Genomic DNA, 16,474 nt, shown 5'->3' with positions numbered 1-16,474 from the left:
GATTCTTACCTTTTTATAAAGCGTCAGCTTCTCTGTGCTTATTTTTAAAAAAACAAGCCCACAAAACCAGCCAAAAAACCCCCCCAAAAACCCAAACTAATACTATTTCTGTAGATCTACACAGTGTCTGTAAATCTTCCTGCATTTAACACTAAGGGAATCTTGGATTAAAGTGTTAATAAATTTATGTTTCTTAATATAAAAAATACAGTGAAAATATACTTTTACCACCTAATCTTGCAAAAATAATATATATACCTTAGCTTGGACATATATAGTCAGAAAACCAGTGCTGTTAATCACAAGTGGGATTATATGTGTGCTTGTGCGTTTATAAATCGTTGATCAAATGTTCAGTTTCTTTCTTGAGCATTTTATGCAGTTTAGAGGATGCCTTTGAAGAGATAACAATTAGGAGGAGAGAAAACCCCACCCAAACCTACAACATTCATTCCTTCATTATGGAATTAATGTATAGTTAGAGCTGCACATTCCAGAAGTTCTTATACAAAACTGTAATCTGATGCAAATGAATATTATTTATGGAGTAAGAATTCTTTTATTTCAGTGACATCACCATATTAGTAGTTAAAATTCGTGATCAGGTGCTATAACACGTGTTTTGCATTTGCTCCTGATGTGCAGGCAGCTGCAGAAACTGCTTATGACATGGTATCACCAGGGCCTACCTTCATTGAAGCAAAAAAGATCAAACGGTTCCCTCGCCATCGCCTGGCTCCTCAGCCGGTCGACCTGCGGGAGGGGGTAGCCAAAGCCTACAGTGTTGTGAAAGAGGTGAGTGCAGAACCAATTGTTGGGAACCAAAGTTAAGAATATTTCCTAAAATGGCATTACAAAATAACAGATGTTAGTTTAGGCTGAGCAAATGGAGAAGGAGGTTTCAGCTTTGAACAAGACTGTCTTCATCAATTATCTTAAACCAACAGAAATCTGGAATGGAAAAAGGAGAAACGTAAGATGTCAGGCAGATGAATGTGAGCAGGACTTGAGTGATGGCTTACAATTATTCTGAGCCATGTAAACTTGATTTCCTGTGCTGTGTCATCCAACCTTCCCTTCCCTTCCCTTTCTGCTCAACCACCTTTGCAGTTGCTGTTAATTGTGAGGGAAGTAGAGTTTAAGCATAAAGCAGGATTAAAAGAAGTGAAACCTTTCTCTACTATGACAGAGTATTATAAATTAGAATGCTGACCTGTTTTTATTATATTTCGTATTTTACTTTGTTTGTTGCACCTTATGTAGTGTCTATGAAGTAAGGTGTCAGCTGAGTTTCCGGAGAATTTTGTCATTTTTTCAGTAGTTTACAGTACCCCAAAGTTTCTGCCTTTATGCACAAGATATGCCACCATATGAAATGAAATACTTACATCTCTGAGTCCATAGGAGTGTTATTTTATGCCTCATTGAAGGAACTAAATCGTATTTATATCAGTATTGTTTTACTACAGTTAAAATACAAATCACCAAGAAGAAAAATGCTGAGCAGTTTAAAATTTCCCTTAAAACTAGGAGAGGTTGCTTTTTCTTTTTTAGTGTAACTGATTCCCTTTATTTTCTTAAAGGGGATTACGGACACAGCCCAAACCATCTATGAGACTGCTGCTCGTGAGCATGAGAACAGAGGAGTCACTGGAGCAGTAGGGGGAGTCCTCCGCCAAATCCCACCAACCGTGGTGAAACCTTTCATTGTTGCAACAGAGGCCACCTCCAATGTCCTGGGTGGAATGAGAAACCAGATCAGGCCAGATGTGCGTCAAGAAGAATCTCAGAAGTGGCGCCTTGGGGAGGACTGAGATTGTAAATCTGGCTCAGCAGGCAGGTAGCAAGGCTGGAAATGCAGAAGAATGTCCTGTTGGCAGCTTTAGATGGAGCTCACTTTGTTTTGTCATGCTCATCTCAGGAACAAATGAGGTTTTCCAACTGTTACTAGCAAAACATCCAACCAAAAATATTTATGAAGTGAAAAGCGAATTGGTACGTGCTTGTACTGTGTGTTACCAATACATTTGGTAGATAGTGCCAAACATAGTGAAGCATGCGCTGCCAACTCAGAGACATGCTTGCTCTGCTCCATTTACCATATTTTTTGTGGTAGATTTGACATCTGAAGCAGTAGCCTGTATGGTGAAGCTAAGTGGACTTTAAAGAGGTTTTCTGAGCATAGTCAAAGAACTGTTTTCAATAAAGGGCTCTGCAGATGCTCTTCACTGACTAAAGGATAAAAGCTTTCATTGTGGACATGAGACATGAGGCTGTCTAATATGGAAGCAGATAAGATAATACTGTTTAATGGTCATAAGCATCGCTTTTAGCGTGGCACTTACAGCAAGGACAAGCTTGATAACCATTCAGAGTTTAGATTCAGTGTCAATACACCTACGAACAGAATTTGTTCCTAATTATTAAATACCTACTTTTGTGGGTTTTTGAAGAACCTGAATGTTGCAGAAATGTTCTGTTGTGTTGCACTTTAAAGGATATGGCCTGTATATTGTGCTTTTTTTATAGTGTGAATAAAATGTAACGTGCATTATCCTTTATGTGGTTTAGAAGCTTACACAAATTATTGAAAAGAGCATCATTTGATGATGATCCTACAGAAAAGTGTCTTAAATTTATTTAAACTCATTATATGTAAAATTTTTTTTTGTCTACTGTTACACTAATTACAATGCTAAAAATATCTACTGTTCAGGAAAACAGTTAATTCTAATTGTCGCCAACAGTTCTTTGTAAGAATGAAAAATCATAAGTAAAAACAAATTATTTCATAATTTCATAGTTAGAAGGCTATACAGACTTTATTTTAGTAATCTGCTTTTATTTAAAGTTCATGTTGTTGGAGAGTTGCTGCTCTCACAAGGTATTCATACTTTAGATTGTGTGTCATCAGTTATTTGATAGTGAGTATTTGGGGTCCTAATGAAACTGGGAACCGGTGAGAGGTTTTCAAAAAAGGACAGCAAAGCTTCTAAAATCCAAGTTGGTACTGACATTATTTACCATTTAGTAGGTGACTTGTGTCTCCACAGAGCTTTACTAAGCACCTGACATTGCACCATTTTGGAGCAGTTGAAAGTCTTGGCGATAGATGTGCAATAATGAACTTTCTTTTGTTTTGTATTAGCAAAAACTGGAGAATAAAGAGTAAAGACTCTTTTGAATAGAAAAGTACTCATTTTGAATTTCAGTAGATGAAACTTTAATGACTAGCCAGTATGTAAATTTGTTATAGTTCTGTGCTAGTCGTAAGTGGAAATCCTGCCCATATGCCGTGTGGAAAATCCCCACTGAAAGGGGGACATCAGATGCTATTGATCAGACTTCAGTCTCAAAGAGTGATGAGGAAGTATTTTCATTCTTTGTTCAGTTAACCTGCCTCTAGCAGAAACTTTGCTGATGGGCCTTAAGGGACAAGCAGGAGTATATGAAGGAAAAAAATTGCTGCTTGTTCATGCTGATACTATACTAGGTATTCCTGAACACCAAAGAATCTGGCTGGACAGTAAATGATTTGAAAATGATTTCCTCTGTTGGGAAGACTTCTGCAGTCTGCTCTATTTTTTTCATGAAACAAAGTTCCAGGTAAAAACAAATTCCTGCATAGGGTGACAGGTGATATTATAAAGTTGTGTTTCAATTCACTGGAGTCATTGAAGTTGTGGTGCACTGAAAACCTGCTTATTTCAGCTAAATGACTTGCAAGCAGGAGGAGATGCTTTTGAGAGGAAAAATACCTGCAGATTTAATAACCTAAAATATTTTCTGATGTAAAAATACTTGCTGTAGTGCATACTTCTGTTCAGTAATTAGAGAGCTTTGCTTTAATGAGAGCTCAAAGCATGAGCATTTTGCACAGGAATGAGTTCCATGTTTGCAATGTGGCACCTCCTGAATGCCTTCTCAAGAAGTGGTGGTGAATCAATGCAAGTAAGTAGCAATGCACCTTTTTCAATGGGAATTAGTATACTAGTAATTAGCTGGTACTAGTAAGTAGCTAATCCAGTTCATCCACTTAATTAGCATAAATCTACATATTTTCTGCCTTTCAGACACTGCTGAAAAGAAGTGGCATTTCATTGTTTTTTTCTTTTTCAATTCTGTCAAGATCTAACTGTACTGCAAGGTAACTAGAATATATTTTTATATGAGGGCATGATGTCAAGGTAAAACATTTTTATAGCGTGTCTCTCATTGTCAGCAATACAGATTGTACAAATTTATTAAACTTCACTTTTCACTATGTAAACCCTCTCATTTGCTGCTTGCACTTTATTGGGGCTTTTCAGTGAAATTGATTCTAAATTTTTTTTCAACATTTTATTTTGGAAATGGTTTTCTAGTTTTGGGTATATATATTTTCTGCATTGTTGCAGTGTTTGAAATGTTTAAAAAAACCCGAAAAAAGTCACAAAACGTACCAAACTAGTCTTAGTGTAAAGACTAGTTTGAAGAATGTGTCTTGTAGGGCTCAGCTTGTGTTTTAAATCAAAAAGTATCATGTATGAGAAGGGATTCATCAAATGCTCTGCTCAATACTGTAAGAATTTTCAAGCACTTAAAAAAAATACACAAAGTGAGACATATTCCCTGGAAATGGAAGCTTATGGATAACATTACTGTATTTTCCATTAGCGCAAGGAGATTGTAAAGAATATTCTTGTACTTGAATTTTCCATTGAAATCAGTTGCTATAGATATGGGCAGTTTTCATATTTGTAGAGGCTTTAAACTGGCATAGACAATGCTTTAATTCTGTCCAAACACCCTGACACTACTACTGTTACTCCTGTTACTTAGCTCAGCACCATCCTAATAGAACTATCACCCTGGATTTTATTAAATATCCAGGTGTTTCAAATAAAACATGGATGAGTGGCCTGGAAGCACCTGAAAAATAGCCATCTTTTGTAAAATAAACAAACCATTCTTGCTAAGAATCTTAGCAGTGACTGAGAGGAGCAAATCATCACATCAATGCAAAGGCAACTTCCATTTTCTTTCCACTATCTCTTCTAAATCCTGCTGGTTTTTAGCAGTGCACTGTGCCCTATGTGTACTTGCCTAATGAACAGCATTGTCAGTGACTCACTGGATAAATCCCCCGTGAGTTCATCTGTGCTTAAGGGACATGTCTGCTTCTATTTGCTCACTAAGTGGTTGATTGTGAACATCCATTGCTTGCTTTCATTTACTGTTCCTTAATTGAGTTGCCAAGAAAGGTTTCTTAATAAACCAAAAAGCTATTCAATGGTAATGAACAAGATACTCTTACCAAACATGAAAATCTACACACCTGCAAATGTGATGCTGATTTTCCTTTGAATATTGAAATGTATGCGTTTTGTAAAAGAATGAAATCCAAGAATTTGTTTAGAGTAGATGAATAGATCCAAATCTTTTAAGTACCGTAAATGCCCCTGCAGGATAAGTCAGAAAAAGTGTGGGTATCTATGTCAGTTGGGATCCTAGTGTGCACAGTTCTTCAGTCTCCAGGCCTCATGATTTACGCTTCTGACAACTGTTTTAAGTTGCTCTACATGCTGAATCTTGTTTACAATTAAATATTAGATACTTACAAGTCAAATACATAAATACAAATCATGCATTTGTACTGGACTTCTTAACTGTAAGGTAGCTCAGACAGAAACACGGCAATTTGTGTATATGTTTGTGTATATTTTTTACATTTTTGCACTTATGGTAGTTTTGTGGTATTGTTTGTATATAGTTTGCTAGTGTAAAGAATATGATCTCATGAAATAGAAACCACTGTTGAAGGGAATTGACTATTTCAACTTGAGTTATTTTGCTTAAAGTTCTTGTCCCCTCAGTATGTCCTTGAGAATTATTTTTAACCATAATTTGTATGGCACCAAAAGTATATATTTTAGCGTATTAAAATGCTGAAAGGCCTGAGTGCAAATAGGTTGTCTGTTAAATGCATTTAATGGAAAATCCCCCCCCAAATTTGTAACAAAGCAAAAATAAATATCTTAATTTGTTCCTTGAGTTGGTTTTCTCTACCTGTGAATATAACTGACACAGAAAACAGTCTCTCAAAGTACCAGAATTAACTGTAAAGCTAAAAGCTGTATCCAAAAAATAATTCACTGACTCAAAAAGAGAAAGTTTTAAAATTACACAGAGGTCAAAAGGTAGGAAATTATTTAAGCTGACCGATATAACCTGAAACCACTTCTGTTTTACATCAACAAAGCTCTCTTTACCTGAACGATCAGATTTTGTGTCCTCCATAGGCCTGTTGCTGCATTTAGTTACTAAGAATGTATTTTTTAATCTCTATATTTAGTGGAGGCTTTTAAAGCTTCATCAGCTTCCAAACCCTGTGAAGAATGCAAAATAATTCTCTTCAGGATTCTTCTCTCATGCCCACTTCATATGTGTTTAGTTACAAGCCTCTGAAAAGAGATCTTAGAATTCTGAGTACTGGACAATATTGAATTCTGGTGCCAGTGCCAGATCCCTGGAAAAGGTGGAAACAATTTTCTGCTGTGTTTTGTAATGATGTCATTTGGGGGTGAGGGGTGGTCACTGTATAAGGCTGGATCACTGTTTGGCAAACAGCGACCCTTCATTTAAGAGGGGAGTTGACTCCCACCTGTGTATCTTCTCTTCCCCCAAGTCTTTTTTGTTTAACAAGGCCTCATGATGGATTGAAGGAAAGTATCTGAGTTCTTTATCTCTTTGCAATACTAGGCAATACCAGGGATAATCCTGATGTCTTCAGGTTAGTCCCCAAACGAGCAGATGAGACTAATGACGCTCCAGCTACCTGAGAATATATGGAAAGCCACCAGGAAGTCATACCAACCCAGAACAACATGAGCTGGTATCCTTGATCTCTGTTCCTAGTTGAGGATGACCCAGGCTCAAGTGTTCTTTTATTTTCCCATTAGTGAATTTTGTTAGCAACATTTGAAATGTGATATTAAATAGTGAGGTATTTTCTGCCAATTTGTATTTCTAGGAAATAGTATTTTAAACTGTCTCTTTTAACAGAGATTATAAAAGCAATAAAGCTCTTTTGTGACAGATAACTGAGGTTTCAGAGCTATTTCATCCTGAAACAGAGTGATTAGATGAAAGCAGAATTTAATGAAGGGCAACAGTGAATATTCCCAGCCCCACAGGCAAGTAAGCAGTTCAAGCTTCTTAGGTGTTTGTCATGAGGATTTGAGAGATATCTGTAGTGTAGGTCTATTTCAGGCTTTTATTTGTGTATCTAATTACTTGATCTAATTACTTATTTGTTGATTTCTTTCTTCGTTAAGAGCATGAGTCTTAAAATTTGGCTCTTGGAGGTTGAAGATTGAGGAAGGAAGCCTCCAAGGAGGAAAAGAGATGTGAAACCATTAGAGCAGGAGGAAGGTTACTTCAGTTTTGGAGATAAGGCATAGAACTCAGTAAGATGGATCTTGGTCCGCTGTAGCTCATGAGCACAAAGATAAAATAAGTAGGAGCTGTTTCCACTGAAACCTTTAACTTGCACATTTAGACTTCAACACTTGGTTGTTGTTTGGTACTGAAGAGTTGTTGGTGGCCCCAACAACTCCATGAATCTCCCAGGATGACTTTCTTTTTTTCCCTTCTTCTCCCTGATGAGTTTGAATATGCTTCCTACTGTGTGTGCAGCAGTCTCAGGGAGACTTCAGGCTGTGAGTTTGAGGATGTTTAACAGTTCTGCACTGTCGTTGCAACACTGGCAGTCCTTGGCCAAATGGCAGGTGCAGGCACAGTGAGCTGAACCCCAGAAGGTGAAAAGGCTCAGAGTGTGCTCTGAGAGTGCTGAGAAGACCACAGCATGGGTATATCTCTGCTGTGCTGAGTATTGTACAGATCTGGATTCACTGCAGCTGATGGAAAGATAGCACAGAGACCTGCACTGATCAGTAAAGATATGTGCATAACACTCAGTACTGTGGATGGAAAAGTGATAGAAAAGCAGAGTTGCCATGAGAGGATGGCAAAAGTAGTGCGCAGTTTTATAAGCAGGTTATTTATATCAATATAAGTTTTTAAGTTATAATTCCTGGTATAATTTATCTCTTTAGTAATATTTAACAGATCTGAAACATTTCCTGGAATTATTCAATAAAATGAAATGCTTTGCCTTCTTTATGGCTGGTCTCTGTGTACTCAGTGCCAGAACTGTCCTTTAGAGCCCAAAAAGTATTTATTTTATTTTAAAATATGTCTTTATTTTAGACATAAGGCTTCCATTGTTGCTCAGGTTCCATTTTCTCTTGGCCTTTCAATTACTTTCTTGTAATAGTGTTTGTTCCTTTTCTTCTTTTCTGTGTCCTTTCTATCTCTGAGTGCTTATTTTCCTCAGAACAGGTCACAGGCCAAATGCAACATATGTAAATGAGGGGGAGCAATTACATCAGTTCCATTAGAGGAAAACTCTCACTGGATAGTTGAATTGTATTTACACCAGCCAAAAGTACTGTCCCAGGTCATGGCTTTTTGTTTTTGCTACTGTTCTTTCCTAAGAATTTTAACTTTTTAGCAAGAAGTCCCTTTTTCCTTTTCCCAATCAGAGGTGAAGCCCCTCCAGGTAAACTTGCTAATACAATAGAGTTTGACAATTCATTCAAGAAGAAAAATTACCTCGGAGTTTGAGAAGATCCATTGACGTGGGATTGTAAACTGGGCTCTGTCTCTTCCCAGTATCTCCCAGGCACTGCAGCAATGACAGGAGGCAATTACAAGGGAGCATGTCCCACTGCATTAACCATTAATGCCTCTGCATCGTTGCCCTGAGCCTCTCGTACAATTTAATGTGGAGATCCACACTGACATTAAGAGAGAAGGTTTTCAGATGCAATTTCCATCATAACCATCCTGCCTTGTTGTCCTCGACCTGAATTTTTACTGATGCTGCTTCCTATTAAGCGTGAAGCCCCAAGAATAATTTTAACAGATATTTGTGAAGATGCAGAAAAAGCAAGGAAGGTTGATTAATAAAGTTGAGCAGTGTTTTTATTTCTGCCACCCCTGAGATTTGCTGGTAAGTGCTCTTGTGTTTGAATTTCTTGATCAATCCAGCTACTCCAGGGGCAATCACTTGAATTTAGGCTTGCCATGCAAACAGGATAACGAGACAATAGATTTTTCAGAGTAACATTGAATATGTGAAAAATGTTTGGGGTTTGGTTTTTTTTCCTCTACACACTTTAGGGGTAGATCTACAAACACATTCCCTGGAGTCCTCTTTGTGTTGCCGAGTAACAGCTCTTGATACTTGTTTGTTTCAAAACTCATCTCTGCAGCAAAGTTAATGTAGAGAAGGGGCAGTGAGGTGAGTTCAGCTGCCTGAACAGAGCCTGCTAGCTGAGGAGGAAGCTGGGTGTGAGCATCCAGCTGTCCTGAGGAAGGACAGAGGTGTTTGTTTCCAAAGCACAGTCAGTGTCTGTTCCTGTTGGTGGGAAAACAGAGCCTTTCTGAGCTTGCCCTGGGTTTTAGGAACCTACCCTGAGTGCTCTGCAGTGCACCTGGGGCAGGGCCATCAGGTGCAGGGAGTGACAGGCACACAGCTTTCTCCTTCCTTCTCTAACATGCTGATATCACCCCCTTTTCCCAAGGAGTTTCTGTTTCAGCCAATTCGTGGTGTGTGTCAGGGAAAGTCTTAACTGTCAGAGAAAGCTAAGCAAAACCAGCTTCTCATTACATCTTGTTTTTACTGCAAAATCCAAATTGTTTTTGTCCTATTCTTGTTTAAAGTATATAAAAATCTGGCTTGATCTCGCATTGTACAAGTAAATAAATGTGATGCTGGAACTCTGATTTTACACCAGTGTCCATGGAGGCAGGTGTCAGTCTGCTTCTACATTTTCCTGTGTTCTCAGCTGCTGAAAAATATTTTAGAAACCCATAGCAAAACTGAAAAACTGAAACTCTGTCCCTACTTATTTTTAGCAAGGCTAAAGTGAGAACTTGAGGAGAACTGAAAGAGAAGACTCCTTCAAATTCTTTACTGCTTGAAAATTGAAGGACCTGCTTAGAGTAAGGCAAAGAACTGGGAGCTTTATGACAGAATTTGGTTAGTCTCCAGAGTAACTTCCACATGACTGAGTCTGCTTTGCTGAAAGCTGTTTCCTTCTTCACATCACTTTTCTGTTTAAGACCAAGTCCACTCTGTTAGGTTCCAAGCAGCAATTTATATTCCTCCAACATGTAAAGATTCTGTTTCCATAAATAACAGCTGTCTCTACGGTGCAAAAAAAAAAAAACAAAGAGGAAATGTATTTTCAGACTAGTTCTTGTTTACATAAAAATCAGCAAATGATGTTGTCTTTTATAAATCAAACTTCATCCCATGTATCTATTGTGGAACAGAAACTATTTGTGTAGAGGACAACACATGAGCTCTAGTCACTCAGGATACAAAGTGCTGGATAATTACCATTGAGATCTATGGTTGATGCTAAGGTCAATTTTAGGTGTATTATATGTACCTCTAGCTGGGAAAGTTTATATCCTTATATGGATTATAATTGTGATTATGATAATAATATTCCAGGAAGTCAAGATATGTGGGAAAGAGCAATAGACATTGCAGTTTATGCAATGACAAAGGAAATGTTTTATAAGGCTTATCAATAATTTCTCCAAATTTTCTCATTTTCAGAGGGGACATTTTTAGTTGTTCATAATGAAATGCTGAGGTTATGACTTCAGAAGAAACTGATCATAGCGACAGAAAATACTAACAAGGAAGTGGCTGCTACAGAAGAAAATTAAGTGTCTTAGTCATAGTCATTCACAGAGACCAGGGAAAGTCACAGTAAATTAAGTAGTGCTGTCTCCCAAGCCATTCACAACTAAGTGATGTATCTTAATATAACCAAAGCTGCATTAATTACTGACAATAAATTAGCTTCTCTTTCAACAGAGAAAATGACTAAAGGCTTATTTAGAAAATATGTATATATCTACATGGCCTCTCAAAGAACAGTGATAATTGCTTTGTATTGCAATGTTAAAAATAGTTAAATGCATTGTTTAGAATGAAGAGACTCTGAAAACTGCACTAAGAATATTTGAGAACTGAAAATTCTATTGCAGTCAAATAACTTGAATCATGAGGGTGCAGTGCCACATTAACTTTGGGAGATGTTACTTTCTCCAATAATGGAATACATCATCATGATGCAGTTTAGTGGCCTGGCTCACACTCATATGGTGTGGTGCTACTAAAAAGCTTGTGTGCTGTTTGGACAGTTTCCCTGGTAAATACAAATGTCCCAGGACATGGTTGCCCTTGGTAAATACATTTTCCACCAGAGGACACTCAGTCAAAGGGGGAAGGTGGTGAGTGAGAGAAATAGGAGGAAATATGGGAAAAACGTCTACAATATGGGAAAAATGTCTTTTGGTCTACTCAAAGAAACATCTTGTTTTGTGGCCCTCATGTCAGAGTTGAGCTCTGCACTGAAGTTCCTACCCTGAAAAGACAATATTACAGCAAGTGTGTGCTTTCTCTGGATACTTTTCAGTTCTTAATTTGAAAAGGTCTCTCACTTTTACCCAGCAACTGAGGAATGGGAGGTTGTTTTACAAATGTGATGTTTTTGTTGAGATGCTATTCTACTAGAAATAAATGTTATTGTCCACATCTATAATTGGCAAAAACATGTTGATAATGATGCAGAGAAATACCTTGAATTGATGATAAAACAGTTATTTCCAGAAAAATACCATCTCTAAGAAAGAGGCAGGAGCCATGGTTTTACCTGAGAAGAACAAGTTATATCTATGTAATTCCTGTGACATTGTACTGTATTTTTTTTATGTATCACATTTAGGTTACAGAGTGGCTTAAGCTGTCCTCCACCCTTCTTTCCAATAGCTACTCCAACCTGCTTTTCCTCCTGAGCTGTGCCTGGATACCTGGTTTTGTGCTTACATGGTGCATTAGGACTGGAACTGCATAATTAATCGGTTCTAATCTGGATCACTTTCCTGATTCAGTTCATCACACATCTACAGGTCCCTCTGTCCTGCTCCAGCTAAAGGAGAAAGAGCAAATGAGTGGAGAAAAAGTTCATCTAGGGTAGGATAAACCAACAGAGTCCTTGAAAAGATATATGGGAAACTGGCCTCAGCAAAGATCAGTTATCTTTATGTCTTAATTTGCTCTCTGGGAGAAATTAAAGAGAATTTACCAACTTGTAAGCAGACTGACTATGAGCACTTGGATCTGTTGTTATCTGTCATGGCAGGATATGACTTTTTACTGCTTTTGGTAATAGAGCCTGACACTTGTTTATCAAACTCATTCTCTTTGTTAACCAAAGCACAATTAAAAAAAATCACTTTTCTTCCTTTTCTTCTCTTTCATGAAATGTAACAACTCTCATTGTGTTGCTGTTCTCTGATTGTGAGGTTCACCAATCAACACTGATATGCATGTGTTTATTTTTATTAAAGTATGGGAATTGGCCTTGATAAAGATCTTGCATGATATGATCTCTTTTCTATGTATTTCTTTTGCTACATTAATTTAGTAGAAAAAGCCTTAATATTTAGTATCTTGCAACAATGCTTTTTATTCTGCCCACATCTCCATTTCTGCTGGGAGAAATAATACTCTGCTATCTCAGTGAAATGACACCAATGCAGTTTTTATGCCACTTGTGATCGTAGTCTTAGTGGTCAAAATCTCAGATTCTGCCAGCAGCTCAGAGGGTAGTGTGGAGACTGGTAAAGACTCATCATAAAATATGTAATTTGCTTTTTCTATACCACAGGTAATTTATAAAGTGCATTTTATGACTATTATTTTTTCTATGTGGTTAAACCCTTAAACATTTAAGTGTCCACAAAACCTGACTGTGAGTAATCTTGTCTAATGTTTAGATTTAGCAGAACAGTTAAACAGAAGCCAGTCAAAGTTAGCAATACATGAAAGTGGTTTTCGTAATAAAGGAAAATGTCCTCAAGTGTTTGCTTGAAAACAGATTTTAATTTCTATACAAATAACTGAAATTTACAGCAGTGTGTGGAATGTGACACATTGAAACTCATGTTTAAAGCAATGGATGATTCATCTTCAGATACCTGACTTTATGAAGTGGCACTTTTGGATCTTCACCAAAATTCAGCTAAACAAATTATTTTCTGGAATGTGTTTTTAAATCCCTTCAGATTTTCACTGACAGCATGGTAAAGTGTTAGAGAACGACTTAGTTGCAGCGACTGTAGCTGGAATTAAACACCTTGAATTCCAATTCTTCTGGAGAAGCAGTAACTCATTTCTACCAGGAGGGGCTGCTCAGCAACTGCTCCTGGATTGCAAAACTAATCCAAAAAAAAAAAAAAAAAAAAAAGCCTACCTGGGCTCAGGTCTGTGTATGTCAGATGTTCACACATGATGCTCACAGATATGCCTCCCAAATCTCAGGCAGCTTGTAGGAAAGGTTCCTTATCTGTGTGTGTGCATGTGCATACTCTCATCAAGCCTCCTATGATGCTCTGAAACTTCTGTCATACAGTGGAGTCTTTCACTCAATAATAGCAATGGCTCTGATTTGGGTCTCCATGCCTCTGTGCCTCAGCTGTCATTAATCTAAATAATAATAAAGCTCAATAATTAACTAATCTTTTGAAGTATTATGATTTTAATAAATAAAATAGTATTTTTAAAACCCCTTTTCATACCATTATGGCTTTTCTTATTACACTAACTGCATAATTTACAGTTTTGTCAGAGAGGAGGAAGTGAGAATTCAAAGCATTGCAATACTTCTAAAATCCCATGCTGTTTTTGCTTCACATTGCCCTATCCATGTACCAGAGTTTATCTTACTCTTGAAACACTGAAGGAAAAGCTGCCTTAGATATCCATAACAGTGGTCTTTGAAATGTTGTCAGAGTTCTTGACTTTCTTAGATTTGTTCACAAATTCTGCTCTGATATTTTTGGTTGTGCTTCAAAGCAACCTAAGCCTCCTCATCTGCCAGCCTGGACCAGCCAAGCATGGCCTCTTGCCCTTCAAAACTGTTGATCATGACTGCAGCCAGCTCCTGGCAAGGCAGGCACATTTCCTCAGCATCCAGGAGCAGATGTCCTCATAGGTGGGTGAAGTTATGCATCATTTCTGTCTGAGAACTTCTTTGGTAAAGGATTTCTAGCTGTGCTCTTCAAGACATTTGTTATTCTTGCACAATTGTCTTGGATGGTGGCTTCTTGTCTTTGGTGTCTGGCCTGGGCAGCCGTGGTGACTCCCTGTGATGTGTCTGGTCATCTGAGTGAGGCAGCCCCCTTCTGGAGGTGAATGGAGACTGGGAAAGCTGTGCCTCTGGAGGCCATGGGTGTCTGGTCTCTAATCAAGGATGGGGCAAATGGAAGAGAGAGATGGTGACCTTTTGTGGGAGAGCCATGCAGGAAGGGATGTAGGTGACTTTTGATACCTGCTGAACACAGCCTGGTGACCTGTGTTCTCCCTTGTGGCACAGAGGGGGGCAGGAGCTCTCTCCACTTTGTCCTACCCTGCTGCAGCTCTACCCAACACAAGCCACTCCTCACTCACACTTGCCTCTGCTACATTCTTGGAGGACTCTCAGGTCTGTGGACCTGTCCTGGGGCCATAGGTGCCACAGGGGGAGACCCTTCATCAAGTGTCAGTGACAGGAGCCCGTGGGGAGTGTCTGTGCCCAGAGTCTGGAGCAGGGCACAGGAAGGATCCCTCTGTGAGCAGACTGGTCCAGAGGCAGTGATGACAGCCAGCTTTGAGGATTACCCTCTTGCCAAAGCTGTAGACAAGATTTGTGGCTGAGCAGGGCTTTGGTTCTTGCTTGACAGACCCAGAGGCGCTAAAACATTAAAAAAAGGGTGGTTGTAACACCCCAAAGCTCTTTGTACATGCAGGTTTAGTGGTTGCTGTTTGTCCACACACAGCAGGAAGGAATTTGACTGGCCACTGGCCAACATATGAACATGCTCTTGAGAGGAGATGATTTTGATTTACATTGTCAAAGTATATAAGGTAGAGGAGTCTTGTCTGTCCACACATCATGAGTTATAAAGAGACAGTTCTGTTCATTCATCCATTGTCTTTAATGAATGCAAACTGGAACACGGTAGTGAAAAGAATTCTCCTTGTGTCACCAGGGATCTGGGCCTGACTGGCTTCAAAACTTCAGAGCAAAAAGTGTGCATTACTCTCTGGCACAGAAAAATGATGGAGCTTTCATCCTTTTTTATTCCCTTTTTTAGCGACAGTCCCACTTATGTTTGGGTTTTGTTGTTTTGGGGTTTTTTGCGCCTCAGGGAGCTTTTCTTTTCATCTGGAAGAGTTCAGTTTACTGCCCTCCATGATCACTCCCACTTGAGTCAAGACTAAGCACAAGATACAGAAGTCTAAGCTTCAATTTTTTATTCTCACATGTTTCTCACAGAAAACCAATGCTTTGGTATTGAGCTCACACTTTGTAAGTGTGATAAAGATGACCATCTTCACCTTTCCAAGACCTCTCTTATTACTCTTCAGCAGCAGAAATGAGGTGAAGGTTGTGTGTACATGACAAGTTCTTTTCCAACTCCAAATGGTGCCTTAAACTCCAAGCCACCTGTAAAAGCTTCCAGCTTTTTTCTTAAATGGGTGTCTAGTGCTCAGTTACCATCCATCCAAGAGACTGGGTCAGTGCTCAGTTCAGGGTTTGCAATCCATACAGTGTTGTGTGGATGTGAAAATCAAGTTGAATACTGGTCCAGAAACATCTCCTGAGCACAACTTGATTCACATGAAAACCAGTCAAATAACGACCACCATCCTCCACCTCACAGAGATGTGCTTTCCACAGGCTGTTCCACACCATGCAAACTCACATTTAGTACCCATTTGCAGTTCTGAGTTTTGCACAGATTATTTTAGAATCCTTTGCATGTATTTGCATACCCATTTACATAAGAAGGACTTGTTGGTAAGAGTGAAAATGGAAGGGAAATGCAGTCATTAGTGTTCTGATAATGTTTCACGGTGTTTGATTCCAGAGCTCCTGCTTCACAGTTTATTTGTCCATTCATGTAGACATTGGCATTTCTGAGTTCATAATTCTGAATTCCCTTTTCTCATCAGACATGCTCTGGAATGATTCTGGGGCAGTTCAGACAGGACAGAGTAGTCTCTGCTGCTGTTCTTCCATAGGAGACACAGCAGCTAAGGGCTTGGGAAGCTGGTCAGTGAGTTCTGCGTGGTGTTAAAAACCATCAGTGTCCAGCTCTGTGTTGCCAAGAACTGCTTCCCTGAGTGCTTCTTTTTGAGTTGAGAGTGCATGGCAAGGCAATAAAGGTATTTTAAAAACTGCATTGGAGTCTTTGAGAGTAACTAAGCAACATAGGTAATATGCATTATAAATGTAGTACACAAAAGGACAAGGCAGCAAGAGTTCTTCCACTAACATCTAAGCTACATGATTGATTCTCT

The 16,474-nt window shown here is 38.6% G+C and overlaps 1 protein-coding gene across 1 annotated transcript in view; it reads left to right on the top strand.

Annotated features, from left to right (window-relative positions):
* ATG2B (autophagy related 2B) overlaps positions 1–6,033 on the top strand; it is a 45,050-nt gene extending 39,017 nt beyond the window's left edge. Inside the window, exons 41-42 of the mRNA XM_066552937.1 lie at positions 646–795; positions 1,584–6,033. Coding sequence (XP_066409034.1) covers positions 646–795; positions 1,584–1,814 — 381 coding nt within the window. The 3' untranslated portion in view covers positions 1,815–6,033. The remainder of the gene's footprint in view (positions 1–645; positions 796–1,583) is intronic.
* Positions 6,034–16,474: the final 10,441 nt, after the last annotated feature.

This window comes from Molothrus aeneus, chromosome 6, assembly GCF_037042795.1.
Source record: "Molothrus aeneus isolate 106 chromosome 6, BPBGC_Maene_1.0, whole genome shotgun sequence".
Classification (NCBI taxonomy): domain Eukaryota; kingdom Metazoa; phylum Chordata; class Aves; order Passeriformes; family Icteridae; genus Molothrus; species Molothrus aeneus.
This window is presented reverse-complemented; position numbering and strand designations above follow the sequence as displayed.